Genomic DNA, 24,671 nt, shown 5'->3' on the forward strand with positions numbered 1-24,671 from the left:
TAAGGAGTGTAAGAAGGATAGAGATTATTGTGTTGAGGGAAAGGGCAAGAAAAGGTCTCGACTGGAAGAGAATCGGAGGGGGAACGCGCCAAGGAAATACAAAAACCTCCAGGCCTGAAGAGAGCCACGGTGCTTGCGTGGTCTTGCGTGGTTCTTGCGTGGGCTTCATTGATATGACGATGGACATGTAGATCGATATGTGCTGGCAGGGATAACGTGTGTGTGCTAGATAAAAGGTAAGTCATTGAAATCTCCGGCTTGGCAATATTGTGTGGTGTGTGTGGTGTGTGTGGCCATTCATTCCATATCTAGGAATGCCTCTTTCCCCTGATTAACGCCTTTTCGAAGCCACAATGTCTCGTTACCAACCAACTAAGCTTCTCCGCAAGGACCCGATCAACACATACCCGTGCCCTTCCCCCCTGTCCATGGTCTAAGACAAGTGTCTGGGCCGCCCTTTGGACACACAAACCGTCAAGAGGTTGTGGTTGCCGGTCCCCAATAGATATTCCGATGGAGAAGGGTTTGTGTTGCAAATAAATGTAACTATGTGGGTTATCAGCCTATGTTTATCGAGCGGCTGCATCTCGGGCGACAAGCAGCTGACGAGGCACGTACGACCAGAGATGCGATATAGACCTCATCTAGGAATTATGAATTACTGTTGGTTGCACTTTGATCATTCCTAGTTTCTACCTATCCATTCTAGCTCAAAAAGCAAAGACGAAGTCTTTTTTTTTTTTTCGAACTCTTCGATACTCTTCTGTCACAAAAGACCATATTGCCGAACGTACCACGGAGCAGTACTAGGCGATCAGAGGGAATACCAGATGATCGTGCACGTTTCAGAGCGAATCAATACCTCATAGCGGGACACGGGTATCCTACAATGTGCGATATCTTACAAGCTTGGCTACCTATCTGGGTAGTTTAGATGGACTACATGAGGTGGCCGTACCATAATACCCAGAGGGTTGAACGCGAGCGCCCACGATCTGGAGTAAGGAAGGGTTGAAGGCTGACCTGTCAGTTTCGCCAGAAGGTGAGGGCTGATTCGCGGAGATAGCACGCACTAGTTTAGGTACCAGAGATCTAGAACAGTAGATTCCAGGTGATACTGGTGTTGCCTTACGAGAAAAATCAAGTTTGCAGATCATTTTCATCCGTCAACCTATGAACGGGACGGGACGGCCATGGGACTTGGACCGGACACGCCGTCCGAGATCCCAAAGCAACACAGACAGCCTACCACGAGGCTTGTCCGAGCTAATTCTGTGGATATATATGGCAGAGTTGATAAGACCATCCGTATGGTTGGAGTGTAGAATTGTAGCTCGTCGTACCATTTGTGGTGTTTAAGTCATCTAGATGTTACCATCTATCTCCATCTATCTATGGATCTATCCCTTTTCCCGTTCTATCTCCATCTTTGGAACCACCTACATAGGCACGTATGTACGCTTCGAGACTCGACTGTAGCTGAGCGCAAGCGCAAGTGTGATTAATCAGTAATTCGTCCAGAATATTCCTTACATTATTCTATCCCCTCGAGACCCAACACCGGGCTTTTTAGCGCCCCCCACTAAAACCTCACACGGGCCAGGCTCGCTACCAGCTTTTTACCATCGACTATGTACCGGTTCAAATAATAGGCGCGTTTTTACGTGTAGCAGCAACGCGTGGTACTTAATTTTTTGGTCTCGTTTGTACTCATCCTTCAACGCTCGAGAAACCTTATTAACGACGACACCGACGGCGATGGGTTTAATAATAACGATATGTTGCTTATTTGTTTTAATATATTTAAGATGGCGATAGGGGAGCCAGCTAAATCGAACATAAGTTGTTAATTTACTGTAAGTAGTTCTTTATGAAAGGTATGTAACTATTAATAAGAGTGGTATGCCATATTCAAAGAAAGACGCGTACAAGTATCAAAAGTTTAATTGATTTTTCTCTTAGAAGTAGTGTACAAAATGTTCAAAATAAGCTCAGATAAATATATGGAGAGTAGGTCCAAGCTCTTGTATTTTATTCGCCAGCGAGGCTCAAAATATGGGGGGCGCTAAAAAGCCCGGTGTTGGGTCTCGAGGGGATAAACTAAATCGAACCATGTCAACTAGTCGCGCTGATTTAATTTACTGTAATTTACTTGATAGATTCGAACCAAAATGCTTACAATAGTTCCTTCGTATTACCCATATTACCCCCAGTAAGTTGTCGGCACAGTCTATTCCATGGGATATTTTTAGTTGAATTTAATTAACCCTCTACCCAAAATGCCAGGGCTCCAGGGCTCCAGGGCTAGTGTAGAAGAACCCAGCCCCCTGAACCCCTGAGCTCGAAGTTTTGGGACGGTCTAGCAAGGGGCCAATTGCCGGAGAACCATCCACTAGCCGCCAAAGAACATGGATATGGAATAAATAGAATGGATAGGAATCATAGGATGGATGGGATGGATAGGATGACATGGGATGGGATGTTTATATGGGTATATATGGGTCACCAGAGCCTCAAAGATTGCCTGGTATCCAATCAAGTAACCAAAAGGAGACTAGAAAGGACCCTTGATTGCATTAGAACCAAATCAACCAAATTTGGTTCGTTTCTTTCATCACCTTCATCACACGTTCTTCCAGATAAGCTTCACCTTCTGGTCGTAAAACCCCAGGCAATCATTTCGAAATAAGCAATTGCATTCGATAATTGCTAGGTACCTAGGTGCTAGAGCCCATCACTGCCCCAAAGCCGATCATCTATCCGGCCTGGGGTTGCTGGTCCGTCATAGCCTCTTGTAACATATTGATGAAGAATCTATCGATTTATCAGCCTATCTACAACATTGACCTTCTTGAACACTACACCGCAATCCTTTAACCCCTACCAATTGGGTTATCATTTGCAGATCCCAGTGCCCAACTCATGGTACACTCCATACGGGCGGCTATCATCCTGCCAAAATATTGTTTCAAATTGAAAGATGAACAAAGAAAAGAAAGGATAGAAGATGAAATAAAAAGCATAGCGTTGTGTCGATGAAACGGTTGCCGAACATCACACATAGCCTTTTCCAACTCTTCATACAAACTCCTTGCAGACCGCAAGCGCATCGACCTACATAGGTACGTAAGTCTTGAGATATGCGACATGAATTCAACTCGGATTCAAGCCGAGCCTCGAAAAGTTTTCCCTCTTATCTTACCTTCTCCACCATCTGCAGATCAGGCAGTCATTTGCAAACCGACTCGGCAATGGTCGGAACTGGATTGCCTGGAACAAAGCATAGAAAAGTCTTCGTCACACGCGTCAGCGCTATATGGCGTTTTTTGCGAACCGAACGCGAAGCTCTGTGGTTAGGCAACTAAGGCTACCAGGCAATCAATTCCGAACGGGCGGGTCGGCCTCATCAAAACTATTGATGCCTTTCCTGCCTAGTAAGGAACAACAAGTTTCGCGGCAATAACGGCATCGGACGTCCTCGGAATATCGGGCATCGTGAACCAAAAAGAAGGTAGGTATATTAGTTGACCTTTCCCCGCCTCCTCCTAAGTAATGCCGGTAGCCGGCTCCTTCGTTTAAGGGAGATGACGATAAAGGGGTCGCTTCTCCACTGTATCTTGCACATCAGTGGCAGTAATGGTTTGAATTGACCAAGGAAAATATACATACCTATTATGCGATGGATTGCATGATCATGCAATCACGTTATACAACTCCTTTTCGCGGGGTGCGTGAACCCACTCCTCGTTTCCATCTCATCTTTCAAGACCATCTTGTCTGTATGTTTAGCAACTCAACATATTTTCAAAACGACAATAGAGATCAATGGAGACACTTGCTGCGCCGAGGGACCACCAATACCTGACGAGTGCGTCTGGGAGCGTGGATACAATGCCGTGTCGAAATTGCCCCTTTGACTTTACCAGTCCACCCGTGAAAACACACGGAACCAAGTCTTTCGATGCCCCCTAAATCTAGAGCAGGCTACATGAAAAGCATATTAACGAGTTCAGGATCTTTCGGTATTTGATCAATATCACCATTAGGGCACGCTCTTAATGAAGTTGATTGGCGATCGTCAAGTGCCTCCAACCCCCACTAGAGTGTGATTCTGTGTCTTGCGATAGAGAGTCCTTACCTGTGACCGGTTGCAACCCTACAAACTACTGCTCCTGCAAGCCCTTCGCTGGGAACCTTCTATTTCGGCATCGTATTCAAATACTCCCCTGGGCTCATATGGCCGTATATCCTGCTCCCGACGTGACAGGCACACCTGCATCGATATTTACTCGAGAATTAGCAACACCCAGGCTAGCTTGTCTTTCAGAAAGACGAGTTATCACCCCCGGCGAAACATATTCTCGAACTTGTCTCTCCGAATAGAGGTTTCACCTTGAGGTCTCCCTGCGGCATTGGGCTTGTGGCTCAGGAATGTCTCGTACTCGATGCTGCCATCCTCGAGATTGATGGTCAGGCCGATTTCGTTGGTCCCCATGATGAACTCGGTGATGCGATGGCTGTCGACTATGACGGTAACGACTGAACCGACAGCAGCTTGAATGCCCGCAGCATTGGAGGCGCTGCTGTATCTGTAAATAGTGGCCGATATGATGAGCCGAGCGACGTTGCGGAAAAGTGAAGAACAAATAGTAGGGGTGCAATGTCATCAACGGCCTTAGCACCAGAAGGGAGGCTATCATGCTGTTTACGGCCATGGCAGAACAGGTAGCGTATTCTAGACGTAAATAAAGAGGTAAATGCATACATAACAGTAGTAGCTTGATTGCATGCTTCTTCCACAACGCTCGGCGAAGCCTGGAATATCTAACGGCACGTCAATGATTCAAGCCGCCAGAACCAAGCTTGTGTCCTTCCAGTCCTTCCCATTCTTTATGTTGAATCAAACTCTCCGTATCTACCTACCTAGGTAGATATAATGCCATACATATGTACGTCTCTGTGGTTCTCATTAAAACCACACTCAACTTAGAACCGACAAGAATTTATTGTCTCGGCTTTCGGCACCTGGGACTGACTTCCACTTGACCACGTTACTTACCTACGTACTTATCCACCTAGGTAAGCAGCTACTATGTACCTGGGTAGACAGAGTTAGATTCCATTCACTGACGCCTTTTGCGAACTCTATGACAGTCGGTCTTGTTGCTGGTCATGGACCTGTGCGAAATCTCTCTTGCCATCTGGAGTGCCGTCAACCACCCTAGGTACCCTAGGCAACCACTAGGGGTTTGAACAATGAAAGATGAAGAAACCTTGGGTGTTGCAGTAGCCTCCACCTAGGGCATCTATAATGTTTAGGTAAAAGAGGTTGGCAACGGGAACCTGTGGGTGATGGAACAGCGAGGGGCTAACCTTAGGCTGTTTCCATAATTACAGTTGCAAGTGATATAAAGTTTCTTGCAAAGTTTTGGCTATGGCGTCATAAAGGACCTAGTTATTATGGTATCTGTGATCCTGGTATACCTGCCTATGCATGCCAGGTGCCTACCTCGTAGAGATGTATATACGGGCATCACTTAATATGTAGGCAACTACGACACGAGTAGTGACATGATATACCAATGGATATGCATACCTAAGTAGGTGAGAAAGTTAAATTCACGAACCAACTAACCCTAGAGGGTTGCATACAAGTCATATATCAGAGTTAACCTTGAAGCAAAAAGTAAAGAAGTTCCAAGGTTACGATGTTTCCATATCTCAAATATATCAAAATTTCTCTCACTCCATTCTCTGGGTACCTACCAAATCTTTCCCTTCTATCCATTCTTCACTTCTCATCCCATCAACATCAACACTCTTATCAAAACATACCTCTACGCCAAAGGGTGAAATGGTTGATCTCTCGTTAAATGTCTCTCGTTTATATCAGTATGTCTGATAACTCTTATACGTTCCACCAACTCCAGCCCTAAAACGCAGTTACATAGCTATTACAGACGTATCCCCTATAATGTTCCTATCTAAGGTATTAACCAAAGCTGAAACCAGATACGGAGCAATCGAACTTAGAGTTGGCTGCCTGGTCTAGGCATGTAAACATCACCAAATACACCATACAGCGACAAAGAGTATTGGCTACCCCACCATTCATCATCAGAGGCCCAAGGACTCCTAAGGGTATCATGTCTATTGGTAAATGTCCCGATTAGGATGTTCACTCTGATGGGCTGGCTCTCTGTTCTCTTTCGTGTGGGGAGTTCGGCAGCCGTGCTCATACGGCTGCCGCCCGTTCCTTTCTTTGGTATTTTGATTCAATTCCAAGACTTCTGTTCACATGGACACGATGAGTGCCATGAAATGCTAGTCTCCTGCTACGAGTCCGACACACATCTCGAAGGCTAGGAACCACTCTACAAGGGACTTTCGTTACGTCCTCGAAGATGACGGCTGCTTTCGCTACATATGGCCGATATTTTCCGCTCTTCGGATCAACATCAATGCAATCAGTAATATATGTCTAGATGTCTTTGGGCTTCTAGAGGCGATCAATCTCACACGGGAAATCTCAAGGTACATTCCCCATCTGTTACGGAACCTGGAAGACGCAGAACAACATCGTTGTTACGCGGGGATCTCTAACATCTCCCAGAGACTATGGAATATACATATACACGTAAGTCTTCTTTGTTCTATGTGAGCCCTCATGTGCTTCTAATATGGTAAACAGCCTAACGTAGTACCTTATCTTCCATAGAGTGACGACACAAACAGTCGACCGCGACTATATGACCACAGTCCTCCGGCGCTGGGCGGACTGGGGCCTCCCGGCGAAGATAATCACGGACAGGGACCGAAAGTTTACAGGCGAGGTATGGCAGACGCTCTGGCGCCGCAGCGGCACCAAAACCGCGATAGCGACGGGCTACCATGCCCAGACGGACGGTGCAAGCGAGAGACGGAACCAGGATATCGAAATCGCGATGAGATTCCAATGCGTCGCTTTCCCGGACGTTCCCTGGCACAAAATGCTGAAAGCCCTCCAACACAACCTGAATAACTCCTACCATTCAATACTCGGGAGATCACCAAACGAAGTCGTACTGGGCTTTAAGCCTCGCACCCCACTGTCCATCTTGGAAGTGGATACCGGCGCAATAGATTTCGAGGTTTGGAGGGATATATATCAGCAGGAAGCTCGGGCCGCCATAGATTACGCCGCGGCCAACGCCAAGATCCGTTACGATGCGAAGCGGAACCCTCGACAGTTCAACGTCGGGAGGAGGTCTTCCTGCGGCTCCACAAAGGCTACCATCTGCCCGGGAAACCGGAGCGAAAGCTCCTCTGTGGAAAACGGTAAGTTAGGCGCTTTGGAGCTTGTCGTGGATGATATCAAAGTCGCCCTGTCGGACGAGGAGGTGTTGTCAATTTCGTTGAATTGTCGCGACATTTATATGCCTCGTATTAAGGTGTCAATTGAAAAGTGTATAGGTGTTGAGTAGGATGTTGACTCGCATATACTAGGTACTAGATAGCACGTATCGTTTAGATTATGTTGCAGGGTGAACTGCAACGAAAAGGATGGAAGAAGGATGGAAGAAAGCTTGGGTTATTCCAGACTACGATGGCGCTATGCCAACATCTAGAGCAGGCCTAGTGGAGCCATGGCTCCTAACTTCTAAGGCACTCGCAACAGACTATTTAAAAGAATGGACGTTAAAAGTATGTCGTTTTCTGCATCAAAAGAAAAGGGGGGGTGGGGGCATGGGGGGAATTTAAGTCCATGACAACCTTGGAATTTCTTACATACCTATAGGGTAGTATACTCTTTTAGATAAACGCTCTATATTAGATACCTACCTAGGCAGGTATATACTATACCGCATACATAGCCAATCTCCATTGATTCAAGCCGAGAAAGTCTGATACAGCTGTGTGATGAGCCGCCTTGCTAAAGCTTATATATCTTCGACCCAGGGTTCGGACCAACCCAACTACATCTCCGACCCCCTCTGGTGTAGTTGGGTTGGTTATAATACACGACCACCTCCGGTGTAGTGTATACACGACCCCCTCTGGTGTATTACACTTACGAAAATTGCTGGTGTACATTAAAAGCGGGGCAAAAGCGCTCGCAAAATGAGGCTATTTTACCTACCTAAAGTATCATCTCGTGATAAAGTTTGGTGTTTTGGCTATGACGTAATTGCCAACCTGTTGAAGGTATCGCGAGCGCCACTGTCGCCATAAATGAAGAGATCATTGTAAATGAAGATATCATTGATGATGTTTGAAAATGATTGTTTAATGGGCAGATGCTTAGGCTTATATATGACAAGAAGGGAGGTTTACTGATTAGAAAGACCTGAAAGGGCTTGAGTGTTTGATTTTTGTGATTGGCTAATTTAATCAAAAAGGAACGGGCGTTGAATATCAAACGCGTTGGATATCAGACGCGTTGAATATCAGACGCGTTGAATATTAAACATTAAACGCGTTGAATACAATCAGTAAGTGGGACTTTTCAGAAATTTGAGGGCAAATCTCACGATATTTCCTTAGGTCTCGGGCCATCCCAGCCTTCTTTTAATATTTCAGCCTTACTGTTAGTGTTTACACCAAAAATACTAGTAAACACTAACAGTGGCTGTGCCTTGTGGCTTGGGTGGCTGGTATCCACTATCCCCTCGAGACCCAACACCGGGCTTTTTAGCGCCCCCCATATTTTGAGCCTCGCTGTCGAATAAAATACAAGAGCTTGGACCTACTCTCCATATATTTATCTGAGCTTATTTTGAACATTTTGTACACTACTTCTAAGAGAAAAATCAATTAAACTTTTGATACTTGTACGCGTCTTTCTTTGAATATAAGGCATATGTATGCTATTCTTATCAATAGTTACCTTTCATATAAAGAACTACCTAACATTCTAAATAAATCAACAGTTTGTATATGTTTAGCTATCCTATCGCCAATTTATACATCACATCGTTATCGTTAAACTCATCGCCGTCGGTATCGTCGTTGATGAAATTTAGCCTCAAGTTTCTCGAACGTTAATAGAGGATTAATACAAATGGGACTAAAAAATTAAGTACCACGCGTTGCTGCCACACGTAAAAACGCGCCTATTATTTGAACCGGTACATAGGCGATGGTAAAAAGCTGGTAGCGAGCCTGGCCCGTGTGAGGTTTTAGTGGGGGGCGCTAAAAAGCCCGGTGTTGGGTCTCGAGGGGATAAATACACGTTATTACACCCAATCCAACTACACGGGACATAAAAGTGTAATTGGGTGGATTTAGAAAGTGGGTCTGGTATAGTTGGATTGGGTTGGATGTAATACACTTGGTGTACACCGGTGTAATAGCGTGTAGTTGGTCCGAACCCTGCTTCGACCTACCTATCACGTTTCACTCAAGCAATGCAATCCAGTGGCGGGCCAGCGGCTCAATATACTGTGATGTGCATATCTACATAAACAATCTGACTATACGAATCCTCTGACCGGTCCGAAGTAATCAATGCATCTAAGCCAATAATACACCCCACTGAAGAAGCATCCCGAAGACAAGCGTAGCCTTACCGAAGATCCCCTCATGCATGTAAGATTTTGATTTGTCTAGCGCACAGATCATACCGATATGGATCTGGCATATTGTCATCAACCACACACTAGCTTGCCTTACAGGGTTAGTCTGCAGCAACGAGGTCAAGCCTCATAGCCTTATGCTATCGGCCTACCGATCTAATTCCGAACTAGTTCCATGGGTAGGCCGCAGGGTTCGAGGCTATCATTGGTTGTAGTCCCTGAGGATGCTCACAGTTTCCGGGGTACGGTGCTGGTATAACTTCTGCACACCACCACTATTAAGCTACCTGGGTAAGCCAACATCTGAAGTTATGGATCGTTGAATCGATCTATATTCGGTGTGTGCCAAGATAGTATGTAGGCTGCTGCTCACTGCTTTATCAATGATTACCGTATCACAATATCCAAGCTGAATGAAGTCTTCTGCCCTCCTTTAGCGAAATAATAACTGGAAACCTCTATTACGTATTCTTCAGGTCGTAGTTAATTGGTTACCTAATAAAGAGGCAGTTTTCAGGAATGCACATGTATGTACATAGGTACCTAGTAATCGCCAATATAGTCTGTTGGTTCATGTCTAAACCTCCCCATGGTGGCTACCTGGTGTATGACAACATAGAAGAATGTAGTCTTGTCTCTTGCTGCGTGAAGATAGGCAAGACGCATTTTCATTAATATGATATGCTGCCACGTTGTGTCTCTGTCGTTGGTAATGCCTACTACTATTATTATTATATCTCTTTCATTAGTGAAATTACTATTGTTACAGATATCGACGACATCCATCAAGCGGCATGTCTCAAACACTTGAAGATATTCTCAACGGACCAGCCCTTCAACCACCCGCTGGGGAGGTTCCCAACTTTGTCAACCCACGGAATGATAATACAGTTGCATCTTTAACATATGTATTGTGTGTACTCGCAACGACGCTTGGCCTTATCATACGTGCGTATGCTAAGTTTTCCGGCGGAAAGACAATTGAACTCGAGGATGGTACGTGGCACAACTGTTCTTATTTGAAGTTTGAAGATACTAATATGAACATCATTTGTCAGTTCTCGCTTTCATCGGCCTGGTAAGCCTCAGCTCCGACTCATAGTGTTCTTATTCAAGGACTACCTACTAACTAGCCCTTTCTCAGGGGACATTCTACGGGAGTGTTTGGTGTGGCTTCCACATTATGTCTACAAATGGCGCTTTCGTACATCAGTGGAATATTCGGGTGAAAGACTCCGTTGGGATTTTCTATGTAAGTCTCCATGAACGATTCCAATAGTCTTGAAATTTGGGGGGTTATTGGCTGACCGAAGGCATTCAAAGATCCATCATATCGGGTATAACCTGTGTGCTACTACGTTGGGCATTGGGAAGGCAATTATCCTTATAGAGTGGAACCGCATCTTTGTCACTCGTGGTACCAGAAACACGTTTTATTACATGTGCAAAATTCTCTTGACTTTCAGCACTCTAAATCATATTGCGTTTATCGTTGCCGAGAACATGTCCTGCTTCCCGTACCAGAAGATATGGGATCCGACGGTGGTGGAAGGATACTGCATCAACCCACGGATTTATCAGGTTCCTGGAGTTATCATTCCCCCAGTATATGACGCGATCATTCTTATACTTCCTCAGAGGGCTATCTGGAACCTAAAGATGTCAACTAAGAACAAGATTGGAGTGTCCATTTTATTCCTCGTCGGCTTATTGTAAGACCCCAAATCTATCGACAATGTTTATGTCTAACTAGAGTTGATCTAATCTAGGGGGCTAGGAGCGTCGATTGCTCGCGCCGATACGATGTTCGATTTTCTTGAATCTAAGGATAAAACATATACGATCAGCGGTGTATACCTCTGGACTTTGGCAGAGATGACCTGTTACTATCTAGCGTTCTGTGCCCCCTGGGCGCCTAGAGCGATTGCCAATAGGGGCATGATCTATCGCGCTTTCAATCCCCTCCTGTCCCACATAGGGCTACCTCAAAAACTGGAAGCCGCGGCCGCAACACATTCATGGCCGTCCAAACCGACACCCGCAGCGACTAACTGTTGGGACACGGGCAGGATTTACCAGAGAATCAGGGACCCCGCAATGGCCTTAGCAAAACTTCCATCAAACACCAGCACAAATAATCAAGAGGAGGGTGCAGCTGTACCTAATGGAGGCATTCTTATGACAACTGAGATTACAATTGCTATGGATCATGTAGAGGAAGACGTAGGCCTTGATTACCCCTGGAGCACTGGTAGGAGGATTCGAAGAGGGAAAGCAAATCGCGGGTAATGTTGGGTGTTTTCCATATGTACAAGTTATAATTCAAATATCCATCTCGTATAGGGCTACATAAGTTGTACTGCCATGGCGCCTTGAAGACAATGCGCGCTTATTGGCCGGCTCTGTTTCCTTTTCTTTTTTTTCCCCCGTTAACTGTTGGAACTGTATGATAGGCAGAGATAAATGCAGGATCAGGCGATTGCAACCAACGATTTATTCTGACCCAACCAACGTGAAGTTCACGTTGGTTGTCACTTCACGTCGTGAAGTGACAGACACGTAATATCACATAGCCCGCCTACCTAGGTATATATGAATGTGGTAACCAGATAGTTATGCTGTTCTAAGTAGGCTGCGTGAATGAGTTATCACTTTTCGCAATAAAGCCGAGGGCGTTATATTGAATTTACGGTAGTATTTGTGCTCCCCCCCCCCAGATGAAAAGCAGACTGTGTACCTAGGTATCATTGATGTGCAGTCTTATTTACTAGGGTTAGGGTACTTAGATGTAATTGGCGCACAGCAGAGCCGCAAAATAGTCATTTTCATCCTCCAATTATCTTTCAACTTGACCCATGAGGTTCCGGCCACTCGGGAAGCCATGTGGGGCATAACTACATGTAGTTAACTAGGTTAGTGGGTATATTATACATCCATGGATATTTGATTGGCGGAGCGATATGCCTCGGGGGGTGTATACATATCGGACGGGATCGTACATTGCACCAACAAACATTACTAACCTAGTAAATTTCAGCCCCATATGCCGCGATGACACACTGTTGGTGATTCGATGTCGCACATTCTAAAGGATGAGCCAAGTATCGAGATCGTTGCTGTTTAATTCCTTGTGTAGCCCGAAATCAATAATTTGGGCAGCAAAATGGAATATCTCCAGTGAGGATATAATTTGCGAGCTACCCACTTATCGGCACTTACTTGTATGTAGGCCTATGTAGATACTTATATATGTAGTGTACGTAGTTCAAATTTTGGTGATCTCTGAAGAGTACTACGTACCTAGTATACAAGTTCTTTAAGCGATGTGTACATAATCAATGGTGTATTGCTATACATAGGTATATCGCTAAGAATAATGCGATACCTACCTACCTCGTACTTTTACCATCCTTTTGGCTACGATATATGTACGTAGGTATTGCGTGGTGTCATGCGTGACGCATTAGATATGCATACTAATCGTATGTATGTATATACATGTATGCATATGCTACTAATCTTACACCGTTGCCAATTCCTTCCAAAACTCACCTCGGGGCCGGAATGACAAGATAGGGCCGGTGTGGGTTGTTGCAAAGATGTCGTACAGCTGAAACTCCTCTGCCCTCCCCCTTCGACCTGATCTGCCCGGGTTACCTCCTTCGAGACTGCCGAGACTGCTCGAACAATTCTCAAAGTCAAAATACCACAGTATCTTGGCTACTGTGAGACTGATTTCTAAATACGCCATGGTTTTTCCTGGACAAGACCGACACCCAATCGAAAATGGTGCGAAGGCTTGCAAAGGTCGGCTCGGTGTTATTTCATCCGCCAGCCACCGCTCTGGCTTGAACATGAAAGGCTCCGGGAAGTACTCCTCGTTGTGATGGACGGCGTAAGTGCAGACACCAACTTGCGTTCCCGGGCTTATCACATGTCCATCAATGACCAAGGGGCCGTTCTTTTTGATCTCGTCACCCGAAAATTCCCTCCATAATATTCCAGGTACTGGAGGTGACAAGCGTAGGGCCTCATCAATACAAGCACGAAGGTACTTGCAGCCAACAAGTTTTGCACCCTTTCGAATGTCCCCCCCATCCATAAATGTGGAGCGTATCTCCGAAGCCAGCCGTTGATAGCAATGCTGATTTCGAGATAGGTAGAAAAGCAGCGCACTCATCGTTGTTGAGCTTGTCTCGGCTCCTATCATTCGGTTGTTGGCATTCTTAGCAAATATGAAAGCAACGCACCATGATGAAAACAAAACTAACCTGCAACATAGAAAAATGCCGCCTCGGACCACAACTCGCTCATTTCAATGTTTTTATCATCATAAATTCCCGCCTGCTTGGTGACAACATGATATAGATCTTGCTTTGCCTCGATACCTTGATCAGTCCGCTTCTTGATGATTTTCCGTAAAGAATCTAAATTCTTCTGTTGCTGACGGGCCGTGAATATATTCATCAGGGAGACAAGCCCAGACTGTGCTAGGGCTGGAAACTGCATGAGGACGTTAATATGATAGTTAACCGCCTTCATGCCTTTAAGTAAGAACCGGTTTATCGGTCTAATCTGAACATGATTTGAGTATCCGAACGCGAGCTGTCCGATGATGTCCAGCGTTAGGTATTGAAATCTCTTGGTCATATCCAAGGGCTGCGCGTCAAAGGCTTGACATGACGCAAGTATCAGCCCCAGCAGTACGTTGATCTCCTTTACTATAGTGGGCTCAAACTGCTGCAGGAAGCGATCGTTAAATACAGTGCCAATCAAGCGTTGTCGCGAGCGGTGAGTACGCTTGTCGATTGTACAAAATATATTCTCCCCCGTTGTTGCGTGGAGGGTCGTCAAATATACGTGAGATTTCGGGACTCTTTCGTTCAGATAAATGTCTTGGGAAGTCAGTAATCTCCGTCCATAACACAAATAGATACAGCAGAATTTCAAACAGTAGATAGGTAAAGGTGCCAGGTGATCTAGGTTGGAATCATGCAGGCAACCTAGGGCTTACCCTTGAGAGCCTCAGCGGAATTGAAGACGAGTTTGTTAGGACCATGTCTTATAATTCGACCTATGGACCTCTTAGCTGTCAGATATTGGTTAGCAGAATCCGGCTAAGCATACCGTATTTCTGATGATCTTCCCATGCGACTAAGTGCAGCTGCATCATGATGGCGTGGTATCCCGCATAGGCATCTGTCACTCTGGCCAAAAGGGGCCCTGGATAGTTCTTCAGGGGATGCAAGAAAGTATAATAGGTGAAAACGGTAGCTCCCTTGGGTCGGTTAGTAAGGGTATATCATAACAACCTGAGATAGGAAAAATACGAACATAAGCCACCAATATGCATATTGCATATAATGCCACTTGCAGTATTGGAATCATAATTGGAAACATGGCCATGAGCCGCAGAAGGAATTCCTCAAGCTGGGAGCAATGTGCTGGGTAATACAAAGGCCGAGAAGAAGAGACTACTTATGTTATCCGATTGTCTTTCAACGCCAAGCAGTCAACATACATATTCACTTTGAGGTAGCATTGGCGTTTAAATACACCCCCCTCCCCTCTCTCTCATGGGGGTAGGGTAGGGTGCATATGTAGGTTATTCATGGATGTCCAATCATACTACCTCCCCCCTTACGTCTATTTTACATATGCAACTGCCCCCAATGGCCAAGTATTGGGGGCTGAATGCTGGTATCCCCTTTTGCCGCTGTTGTGTATGTATGTACAACCGCTCAGCCGACATGACAGCAAACGAATAATTTCCTGGCGTGTTGGTCGAGGTGATTTGTCGTTTTCTCCCATCTGAATATAAGTCCCTTATGAGGTGATCATTATAGCCCTCTGAATCTCCAAATTGATGTTCAATACTTTAACCTTTGTCTCTTCCTCAAATTCATCGTGCAGGCCAATATGAATAGTTCAGGCACAAATGTTAACGTAGCGAACAAGACAAACAGCAACATGGACCATGAAAACTCGGACAAGACGATTTCAGACACTCTGGCAAATAAAGCGACAGATGTGGCGGAGACGGAATGGCAGCCTTCGAAGCATGAGAAGGCCGTCATCTACACTCTCGCAATCATCAACCTCATCGTATCTCTAGACGCGACTATCATAGTTACGTCGTTGGCAGTAAGGCAGATCAAGAATCCTCTACTCCATCAACGACATTTCACTAAACTTTCATAGGCAATTGTCGACGATATTGGCGGTACGACCACCGAAGCCTTCTGGATTGGTACATCATACCTCCTCGTGAACGCAGTTTCTATGCCAATCATCTGTTCCGTCAGTGATGTTATCGGTCGGCCCATCTGTCTCACCTGTTCCCTCGTTGCTTTCACCGTGGGGACTATACTATGCTGTACGGCCAAAAACATGACCGTCATGCTCGTCGGTCGCTGTATCCAAGGTCTTGGCGGAGGAGGCATCCATTCCCTCAGTCTGGTTATACAGACCGACTTAGTCCCATTGAGGTTCCGACCGAAGTGGTACGGCGTTACGTGAGTAGTGTCATGATATATACCTACTTATGCTTAAACACCTCGATACTGTCCATTTCATGGCTAACTCAAAGCCTACTAGACTCGGAGCCTGGGCTATTGGCCTCACGATCGGACCCATCATCGGCGGCGCGATTGCCCAGAGGACGACATGGCGCTGGATCTTCTATCTCATGTTCCCCATCTGTGCATTTGGTCTAGTCGCCATCCCGTATCTCCTCACATTGCGGCCTAGAAAGGCTACCGCCCAGGAGAAGATCAGCAGGATTGACTGGGTGGGGGGACTTTTCTTCGCTGGCTCTGCGACGGCCTTCCTTATTGCTATTTCGTGGGGCGGCACTCAGGTATGTCAATGAGTTCAGCTAACCCCTATTCTCATCTCCAACGTAAACGCTAACATCAAATAAGCATCCCTGGGGTAGCGCTGCCACCGTAGCTCCATTGGTTGTTGGCACCCTCGGCATCATCATCACCGTGCTTTATGAAGTCAACTTTGCACCGCACCCGTTTCTACGGAGAGCCCTATTTCGGGATGTCAGCTCTATCGTCACATACATTGCTGCTTGCTTCCAGGGCCTCATGGTGTGTACCTCGTCTCCTCCAATTCTGTTAGAAATGGGACTAACACCCTTCTCTTGTAGCTGTACGGAACACTATACTAGTGAGTGAATTCAAACTGCAGACCACGATTGACGGTCACTAATCTCGCTTTAGCTGCCCATTCTATTTCTCAGCCGTAAAGGGATTTAGTCCAATCAACTCAGGGTGTACGTGTAACCTCCACCCCTTTTGCGCGGACTACCTAGCAAATGAAACGAATACTAATACACCCTAAACGCAATAGTGGTCCTACTCCCCAACCTCGTCGCCTTCTCCATCTCCGGCATCGTAACCGGGCGCCTCGTGACGCGCTTCAACAACTTCCGCTGGGCCATATGGATCGGGTGGCTGCTGTCGTGCGTCGCGTGCGCGATGTACTGCTCGTGGCGGGTCAACGACAGCGCGCCCGTGTGGGTGATCGCCTTCCTCGTCGGCGGGCTCGGCCACGGCGCCATCCTCAACGCGCAGAACTTCGCCACCCAGGCCATGTGCGACACCGGCGACGAGGGCGCCGCCGCCGCCATGTACATCTTCGTCCGCCAGCTCGGCATGGCCCTCGGCGTCGGCATCGGCGCCACCACCTTCCAGAACGTCATGAAGCTCAAGCTCAGGTGGGAAGGGCTGCCGACGGGAATTGCGGATTACGCGGAGGCGTTCATCCCGACGCTGCATAGCATGCCCCCCGGGCACGAGCGCGATGCCATCTACGATGCGTATAAGTTTGGTTTCCAGGTGCTGGTCGCCACGTGGCTGGCCATCTCGGTTGTTACCCTTTTCATATGCCTGGTGTTCATCAGGCACGCGGATATGAATCGGAAGCTGAGCACCGAGCATCGCCTGGATAGTGAGCGGATGGTCAGACACTGGGGGAAGAAGGGTTATGGCACTGAGGAAAATAACGGAATTGGTATTTGAGTGTAAGAGTTCGTCGGATGCTAGGTCTCATACGGTATTTGATGTGTACCTAGGTACCTAGTAGTACTATTAGCGCAGAAGGATGGCTTTTGTCGACCTTGATGAAGGCAAGGGTAGTAGTTCAATATGGTACTTTCTTTCTTGGTAACTCCTTAATTGTTACTATCTATTGAGACAATAATACTTACTTCTCACGTGAGCATCATGCCCTCATGCTTTAGAACTCGCATTCACCGGCGAGACCTTTATCTTTCTATGTATTAGGTAGGAGATAATAACAAGACCACCGAGAACAAGCAATCGATATTTTCATTCGGCAGCGAGTAAAGTCCTACCCCAGTTACTATACATTTCCAAGGCTCCATACAACGTCAGCAGCTCATATTTCATTCAATTTTGCAGAGCTTCACTTAGTCGCAACGTCAATTTTAGCGATAAATTTGAAGGGCTTCGCGAGGAGGTGTATTAGGCACGGAAGCCTACGAGTTAACCACAGATTCCCCGCCACGCTTCAAAGTTCAGTGCATCTCCTTTATAGAGCCTACGCAGTCATTTGGAAAGACGGAGAGCAGAAAATTTCGGACGGGGACGGAAAGTGTGCCATCGTCGTACTTAGGACCGTTGGGGTCCATATTGATGACCTTGGTGGGCCATGTCCTCGTGAGGGGTATCACGTGAGTGTGTCGTCTACGTGATCATTGATAAGTCACATGACTCTGTTCTGACAAATTAAACGAGGGACCATTACCCCAAACCACTTTTTGCACACTACCTTATGTAGTATCATAAGACATCATCCATCGATATATAGCATGTACCACATAGTGTAAGACATCCTAGCCAGCTCGTTTACGCAGTAGCTCCGTACAGTTGCGCAACACGCTTCCTGTGCAGCTCCAAAGCCGTCAGATCACCATAGAGCCGAGGGTTCTCCGCTGTGATCTGTGATGTACTTGTCCAACGGGCCAACACTAACATGCCTATCCGCCTTCACAAAGCACGCGATGGAGAAGCGCTCCGGCAGTAGCCCGGCCTTGACATCCTCCATAAACACGGGCGTCGCAACCTGGTGGATCCCCGCGCCCAAGTAGCTGTTCGTCAAGTGCTCCAAGGAATCACTGACAAGCACCGCGATCTCCGTCGGAGACTCACGGGTGATCGGAATAAACGTCCCAGGCTTCTCGCGGTTCTCGACCCCGAGCCCACCCGCTTCGTCCTGGAACAGCAGCGTGATCAGGCCGAAGTCAGTGTGCGGCCACGCGCGCTGGTGTTTGCCATCGCCGAGTTTGCCCACGGGCAGTGGCGAGTAGTGGTTCAGGCGCACTTCATCGACGCGTGTGGCGCAGTGGCTGGTCAGATTCCCAGGCGGCAGATCTAGGCCTTCTTCGAGGCTGCCCAGGATAGCACGGCCGGTGTCCTGGCAGGCATCCAGGAAGGCTTCCATGAAGTTGCGGAAGCCTGGGATGCTAGCCTCCGTAGGCCACTTGCTCGGGTATTCGGGGTCGTCGCCACGGGCAAAGTCGAAGTGCTCCTATAGGGGTTGTATCATGTATTTAGCTTATGGTGGGACTTACGAATAATACCGAACACAACAACAACTGGTTGACTAATGTACTATGAGTGGGCTAACCGCTAGGCGCACGAACCTTTTCATCTTCCAGGTCCTGTGGTACCGATTCGTCAACGGCAATTTGATACTTGCCGCTTTTGTCCACTTTGTTGAGCTTGGATGTTTTCTCGGAGCCAACAAAACTCCATCCGCTCTGGGGGTCTGCGTTTCTCTCATTGGGAATGGCGTTCTTTTCAGCGTCTGGAAGCTTAAAGAACCGTTCGCTCTAGGTTGACGTCGGAACGCATTAGTTAAAATCGCACTAGACTTGGCCCAGCATTTGAACCTAGTGAGCAACACCGAAGGCATATTTACCCAAGCATAACACTCGGTGATCATTTCGGTCCTAATTCCAAGATTGATCAAACGAGCGGCGCCATGCTTACGAAGCTCCTCTGTGAGGTGCTTAGAAAGCTGAGATCGCTCAGTGGCCGTGCCGTGGTAGAATGTAGAGAAGTCAAGAACTGGCAGAGACATTCTGGCTGATATGTGAGACAAGCTCGTCGTAGGTAGTATCTGATTTGAGTCTCAAGAATGGAGAAATGCTGATCGCGATTCTATGGGTGTATAATCTACAACTCATACGGCCGAGCTCACCTTTTTATATCTACAAGAACCATCTTCAGCTATCTGATTACCTCGGAGCTGTCAGGATATCAACATCAACCCGTGATGACTCTCCGTACCATACGCGATCACGAGATGTAAGTTGGTGTGGTTAACGCTGTGCTTTCATCGCACAAAAACTACTCCACTTGCAACATATGATAACTAATCTTTGAAGCTTCGTGATGGCTCATTGCCGTTTAGCCCCGGTTTTCTCATCATGGAAACCAATCTAGGTTGGAGATATCGGACATGTAACACCACGGCTTACGCTGGCGAACTATGTGGCTTGATCGTCGAAACTGACCGACGATCCATATGAATATATCTAGAAAATGTGCTGGCCAGTTGAGCTTCACTGCCTGGGTTCCCTTACTTACCTACCTAACCTACGGTATGTACCTAGGTAGGTAGACGAATCTATACGAGTAGGTAGGAGGCGTCCAAATTATAGACATGTCTAAGGAATTAAACCCTGGCGGGCCTAGCGTTGAGGGGATCCACTGAGTGATTTTTGTTCAATCAAATTATATCTTATATTGTGTCGAGTCTTATGTCTCTCTCTCGAGTGTCTACCCCATCTTAAGCAGACCACCTGACCTGGCAAAGTTTGCCCATACGAGATGGCATCTTCACTAGAAATCCTAGAGACTCGGGTGACCGGTAACGTCTTAGAGCCTGACGCAAGAAATGCCACCGAGGAAGACATCACCGTCATCACACAACCCCCTGAAGAAGCCGTGGAAGCATTTCCCGAAGGTGGTTATGGGTGGACGGTTATCCTGGCCTGTTTCGTCGAAACATTCTGGGTCAACGGCTGGAGCGGGGCGTGGGGCGTGCTGCAAATGGCTCTTCAAGACACGCTCCACCAAACGCCCGCCAGCACCCTCTCCTTCATCGGGTCACTTGGCCTCGGCCTCTGTGTAGGGCTGGGCCTTATCTGCGTGCGGATATCGCAACGCATTGGCGCCCGATGGAGTATGTTGCTTGGTGTCCTGCTCTTCGGCATCGGCAACGTGCTGAGCGGCTCCACCGTAGACAACGTGGGCGGGTTGTTCGTCGCGGCCGGCGTCTCCTACGGCTTCGGGTCCAGCTTGATGTACACGATGTCCAATAACCTACCGATGCAGTGGTTCGCGCGCCGCCTGGGCACCGCCAACGGCATCGTGAAACTCGGCGGCGGCCTAGGTGCCACGGTGATGTCGGTCGTGCTGCAGCTACTCGTCGACAAGGTGGGCATCGCGTGGACGTTCCGGATCATGGGCGGCATGTCGCTGGTCACCGGCGTGCCAGCTGCCTTGCTGATCAAAGAGCGGGGTATCCCGTCCAGGAACGCGCCTGCGATGGACTTCTCCTTGTTTAGGAGCATGCCGTTCTGCCTTTTGTTCCTGGCTGGGGCTATAGGGACGTTCGCGCTCTTCGTCCCTCCTTTCTTCCTGCCGCTCCTCGCCAACTCGATTGGGCTGTCGGCGACCACCGGCGCACTTATCCTGGCGGCTTTCAACTCGTGCGCCGCCATCGGCCGGTTGGGCTCAGGCGTCGCGTGTGACAAGCTTGGCCCAGTGAATATGCTGCTGCTGGCCATGGCGCTCAACACTGCTAGCATGCTCGCCATCTGGCCCGTCTCAGATACTCTCGCCCCACTTGTCGTCTTCTCGGTCGTGAATGGTATTTCCAACGGCGCATTCTTCGTCACGCTGCCTACAGCCATTGGCAAGATGCTCGGTCCCGACCAGGCTGCCGTGGGTTTGGGCATGGCGATTACGGGTTGGACCGGGGGATACCTCATGGGTAGCCCCATTGCCGGGTTCTTGATCGCGGCGACGGGCGCCGAGGACTCCCGGTCCATTGTTCCGTACCGGGCTGCCATCTTTTATTCTGGTGGAATGGCACTGGCGTCAATGATATTTGTTATGATAGCACGGCTAGGGATGGATGCTAAGCTTTACAAGAAGCTATAAAGGGGACCCCCCCTAATCCAACTATTTTCGATTACGGTGAATATCTATCAAGTAGCTAATATAAACTTGAGATATTTAATGAGAGATCAATCATTTCACTTTTTTGGCGTAGCAATATGTTTTGACAATACCTAGTGTCGCGGGTCTGCTCTCTCCTCCTTATCAATAAATATTTGCATGTAATGGCTTTTAGTGCCATCTCTCTACTTTCCTACCACTAACCCCTGGGTGGATAGGACATATACTTCAATAACAGTACAAACTGCCACGTACGGCCATAGGACTCGGAAAACTCGGGATCCCGTCCGCTCTCCCATAGATAAGCCGAGTACCGCCGGATCAGTAGTTGGGTCGGTGACGACCAGCGAATCCCCGGTGTTGTACGTTTTTCTTTTCTTTTTTTATCTTTTTTGCCTCCTTTTCTTTGTTTTCTTTTCTTTCTGCGTTTAGTATGGTGATGGGAACTGTAGGTTTTTAGGCGCTCTAGTGGTCTTTTGCCTTCCTTAAGGCTTGACGGTGAGGCACGCCTTGTCGCTCGCCTTACCCTTCCTCTTCCTACGAAGATCAACACCTCTCTCTCGTATTAATGCTTCAAGCCTTACCTGGCCTACCATTTAGGCCTTGACCATAACTAGGTATGTGCCAATAGTCTAGCTGGGGCCTACATAGGGGGCTAGATATTTCTTAGATGTATATGTAGCTCCCATCATCTCCGCGGAAATGTTATCTACCTACCTAGGTACCTAGTATAGATCCCTGTGTAACAAGGATGTCGTGGCACGTTCGAAAACGGCCATCCATTATTTTTGGACCCCAAAGCCGTGGGGACCCCGCCGTCGTGAAGACAGCCGCGGAGGTGGCTGACGCCGAAATGCTCGGTGTCTCATAGTAGCGCTTCCCTCACGACCTCGCGTATTCTTGAAAGCCAATTCAATCAGGGGCTACATCTATCGCATCGACACTATCACTGGCGCCGTAAATGTGGCGGTTTTGGATTCGCTTCTTGACCCGAATGGAAACCGTTCTGTTGGGTGTGGATGGGCTAAGGATATTCGGCTCGCACTTAGGTATAGGTACTAGGTAGGTAGGTACTTTGCGAACTCCGCGAAGGGATATTCCGGTCATGTACCCATTGGGCTCGATGGCAGCCAGGTGGGAGATGCGGAAATCATCGCCCACTCCTCGGGGACGCCCAGTGTAGGTAATGTCCCTGGTGATTTCAATATTTCGCGGTCAGTCGGTAAGAGCCCAGTTGCATATGTCGCTACCACTAGAACAATGTCTTTTCAATTGATTTGGTAGAGGTGATACCACCGCTCTCAGGCATCAGGCGACTCTGTGGCGATGAACGGCAAGGGAATCTACGTTGCTACAGGGGCCTTTACAACGTCGGGCGAGCATGGTAAAGGACAGGTTGTTAGGATATCGATTCCGTGGAGGTTAGGTGTAATATATTTATTCCTGGGTGTTGGGAAGACGACGAATCGCGATTAAATATATGTTTACCTAATAATGAGACGATTGTTGGTAATACGCTTGCCGTTGGCTTGGGGCCAACGGTCATGCAGCATGTAATACGTAGGAATGAGGCTATAGGTCTAGGTAGGCATGGGATGTAAGATACTGTGATCAGAGTACCTATCTCGGTAGTTGATCAAGCATACCTAGTACTAGGTACCTATCTTGTCATTCGTCTGGTTCGATTGCTTCTTTTAGAATATACCGTCGTCTTATTTATTGACCCCTGACCTCGGTTCGTGTAATCTGACTGTGTAAGTGTGTAAATTGACTGTGCTTGCCGAGGAATCCCTTCTGTATATGACAGTTATTGCCGACATTTGGAGGCGAAGGGAAGTAGTTGGCGAGGGCTGAATAAAGCTGAATATCTAGTAATTAGGTAATCAATTATGTGCCTGTGACTTCGCAAATCATTCTGTGGGATGTTGCATTGTTGCGTAGGTACCTACCTAACCTTGGCAGATGTGTTATGCTTATGCTCAACTAGCTACAACAACACGACGTACAGACTCAAGAAGCTCGCCGGGAAACCTGGCAGCTTTAAGATGAAAGAGTCAAAGAATAGGTATCTACCTATGTAAATAACATGTTGATACTTTAACCCGTTGACGTGGGCAAGTCCAAGCGCTTCCTGTTCCGTGGCGAGGATGTTGACGACGACAACCTTGAGACTACATGCTTTCCATTGGCGCCCGGGCGCCTAAATATCTTGGCGTCAGCATTGAGCCGCCATTTGATCACAGTATTATATTCTAGGCTTTCGAACGAAGCAACCCTTATAGTCAGGCTAGAGTCTGCTACATAGCCCTTTAGCTTCGTAACGCGGGAAGATATCTGTATGAAGTAAGGATCCCGAGCTGGAGAGATACGGGCTCAAGTCCTAGCCAGACTGAACATCAACCCGAGCCCCAAATTAGGGCCCCCAGCTTTGATGACTTTCTGGGTGAGGGGCTGGGTGAAGTGGTCGATAACGCCGAGATCTTTGTAGATTCAGAGCCCAAGCTAGCAACATAGCATAAGCAGTTCAGCGGCGAAACCTGGGGTACAAGCTATGGCGATCTCGCCCAGGGGCGGGTCGACTGTGGTTACGTGCCTAAGTTGCAATTCACATCACTTGGCTTGCCCAGTAGATATCCACTTGAAGAGAAAAGGGGAGTATCTCCGGTATCTGGCAGCCCTATAATTTAAAAGAGGTACTCATTATTCACTTCTCTTCACATAAAGTAAGCACTATCTTAATAATATAACAATATATTGTATGTGGATTGAGCCAGGTCAAGGGACTAAGTAATATCTTTTCAATCACCAGCATCAGCTTCCCAATATTTCACACACGCCAAAGACACAGAAGTGCAAATATCATTGGATCAAATAGCTCAAAGGTATCATCCCA

General features: G+C 47.4%; 6 protein-coding genes across 6 annotated transcripts; 3 read left to right on the forward strand and 3 right to left on the reverse strand.

The window, feature by feature from the left end:
• Positions 1–4,339: 4,339 nt before the first annotated feature.
• GGS25DRAFT_525944 (uncharacterized protein) lies at positions 4,340–4,715 on the reverse strand (the record flags this gene model as incomplete). Its single annotated transcript, XM_049264892.1, has 2 exons — positions 4,340–4,589; positions 4,645–4,715. 2 exons carry the CDS (start codon positions 4,713–4,715, stop codon positions 4,340–4,342), a joined length of 321 nt encoding a protein of 106 aa, XP_049111987.1.
• Positions 4,716–10,097: 5,382 nt separating this feature from the next.
• Positions 10,098–12,269, forward strand: GGS25DRAFT_509233 (uncharacterized protein). Its single transcript, XM_049262540.1, has 5 exons — positions 10,098–10,550; positions 10,613–10,632; positions 10,699–10,806; positions 10,878–11,266; positions 11,324–12,269. The coding sequence occupies exons 1-5, from the start codon at positions 10,349–10,351 to the stop codon at positions 11,841–11,843; spliced, it is 1,239 nt and encodes a 412-aa protein (XP_049111988.1). The 5' UTR covers positions 10,098–10,348; the 3' UTR covers positions 11,844–12,269.
• An 805-nt stretch (positions 12,270–13,074) lies between these two features.
• On the reverse strand, positions 13,075–14,890 carry GGS25DRAFT_525947 (cytochrome P450; the record flags this gene model as incomplete). The annotated part of the gene is made up of 5 exons (XM_049264893.1): positions 13,075–13,757; positions 13,826–14,449; positions 14,569–14,628; positions 14,682–14,832; positions 14,885–14,890. The coding sequence occupies 5 exons, from the start codon at positions 14,888–14,890 to the stop codon at positions 13,075–13,077; spliced, it is 1,524 nt and encodes a 507-aa protein (XP_049111989.1).
• A 182-nt stretch (positions 14,891–15,072) lies between these two features.
• GGS25DRAFT_509244 (major facilitator superfamily transporter) lies at positions 15,073–17,825 on the forward strand. The gene is made up of 7 exons (XM_049262541.1): positions 15,073–15,698; positions 15,756–16,069; positions 16,152–16,413; positions 16,478–16,651; positions 16,711–16,730; positions 16,784–16,836; positions 16,914–17,825. The coding sequence occupies exons 1-7, from the start codon at positions 15,474–15,476 to the stop codon at positions 17,582–17,584; spliced, it is 1,719 nt and encodes a 572-aa protein (XP_049111990.1). The 5' UTR covers positions 15,073–15,473; the 3' UTR covers positions 17,585–17,825.
• Positions 17,826–18,494: 669 nt separating this feature from the next.
• GGS25DRAFT_525949 (iron/ascorbate family oxidoreductase) lies at positions 18,495–19,670 on the reverse strand (the record flags this gene model as incomplete). Its single annotated transcript, XM_049264894.1, has 3 exons — positions 18,495–19,115; positions 19,231–19,419; positions 19,509–19,670. The coding sequence occupies 3 exons, from the start codon at positions 19,668–19,670 to the stop codon at positions 18,495–18,497; spliced, it is 972 nt and encodes a 323-aa protein (XP_049111991.1).
• Positions 19,671–19,971: 301 nt separating this feature from the next.
• Positions 19,972–21,787, forward strand: GGS25DRAFT_72747 (major facilitator superfamily domain-containing protein). The gene has a single exon (XM_049265978.1). The coding sequence runs from the start codon at positions 20,423–20,425 to the stop codon at positions 21,758–21,760; it is 1,338 nt and encodes a 445-aa protein (XP_049111992.1). The 5' UTR covers positions 19,972–20,422; the 3' UTR covers positions 21,761–21,787.
• Positions 21,788–24,671: the final 2,884 nt, after the last annotated feature.

Source organism: Hypoxylon fragiforme (assembly GCF_022984875.1).
Source record: "Hypoxylon fragiforme strain CBS 206.31 chromosome Unknown GGS25scaffold_10, whole genome shotgun sequence".
In the NCBI taxonomy this organism is placed as follows: domain Eukaryota; kingdom Fungi; phylum Ascomycota; class Sordariomycetes; order Xylariales; family Hypoxylaceae; genus Hypoxylon; species Hypoxylon fragiforme.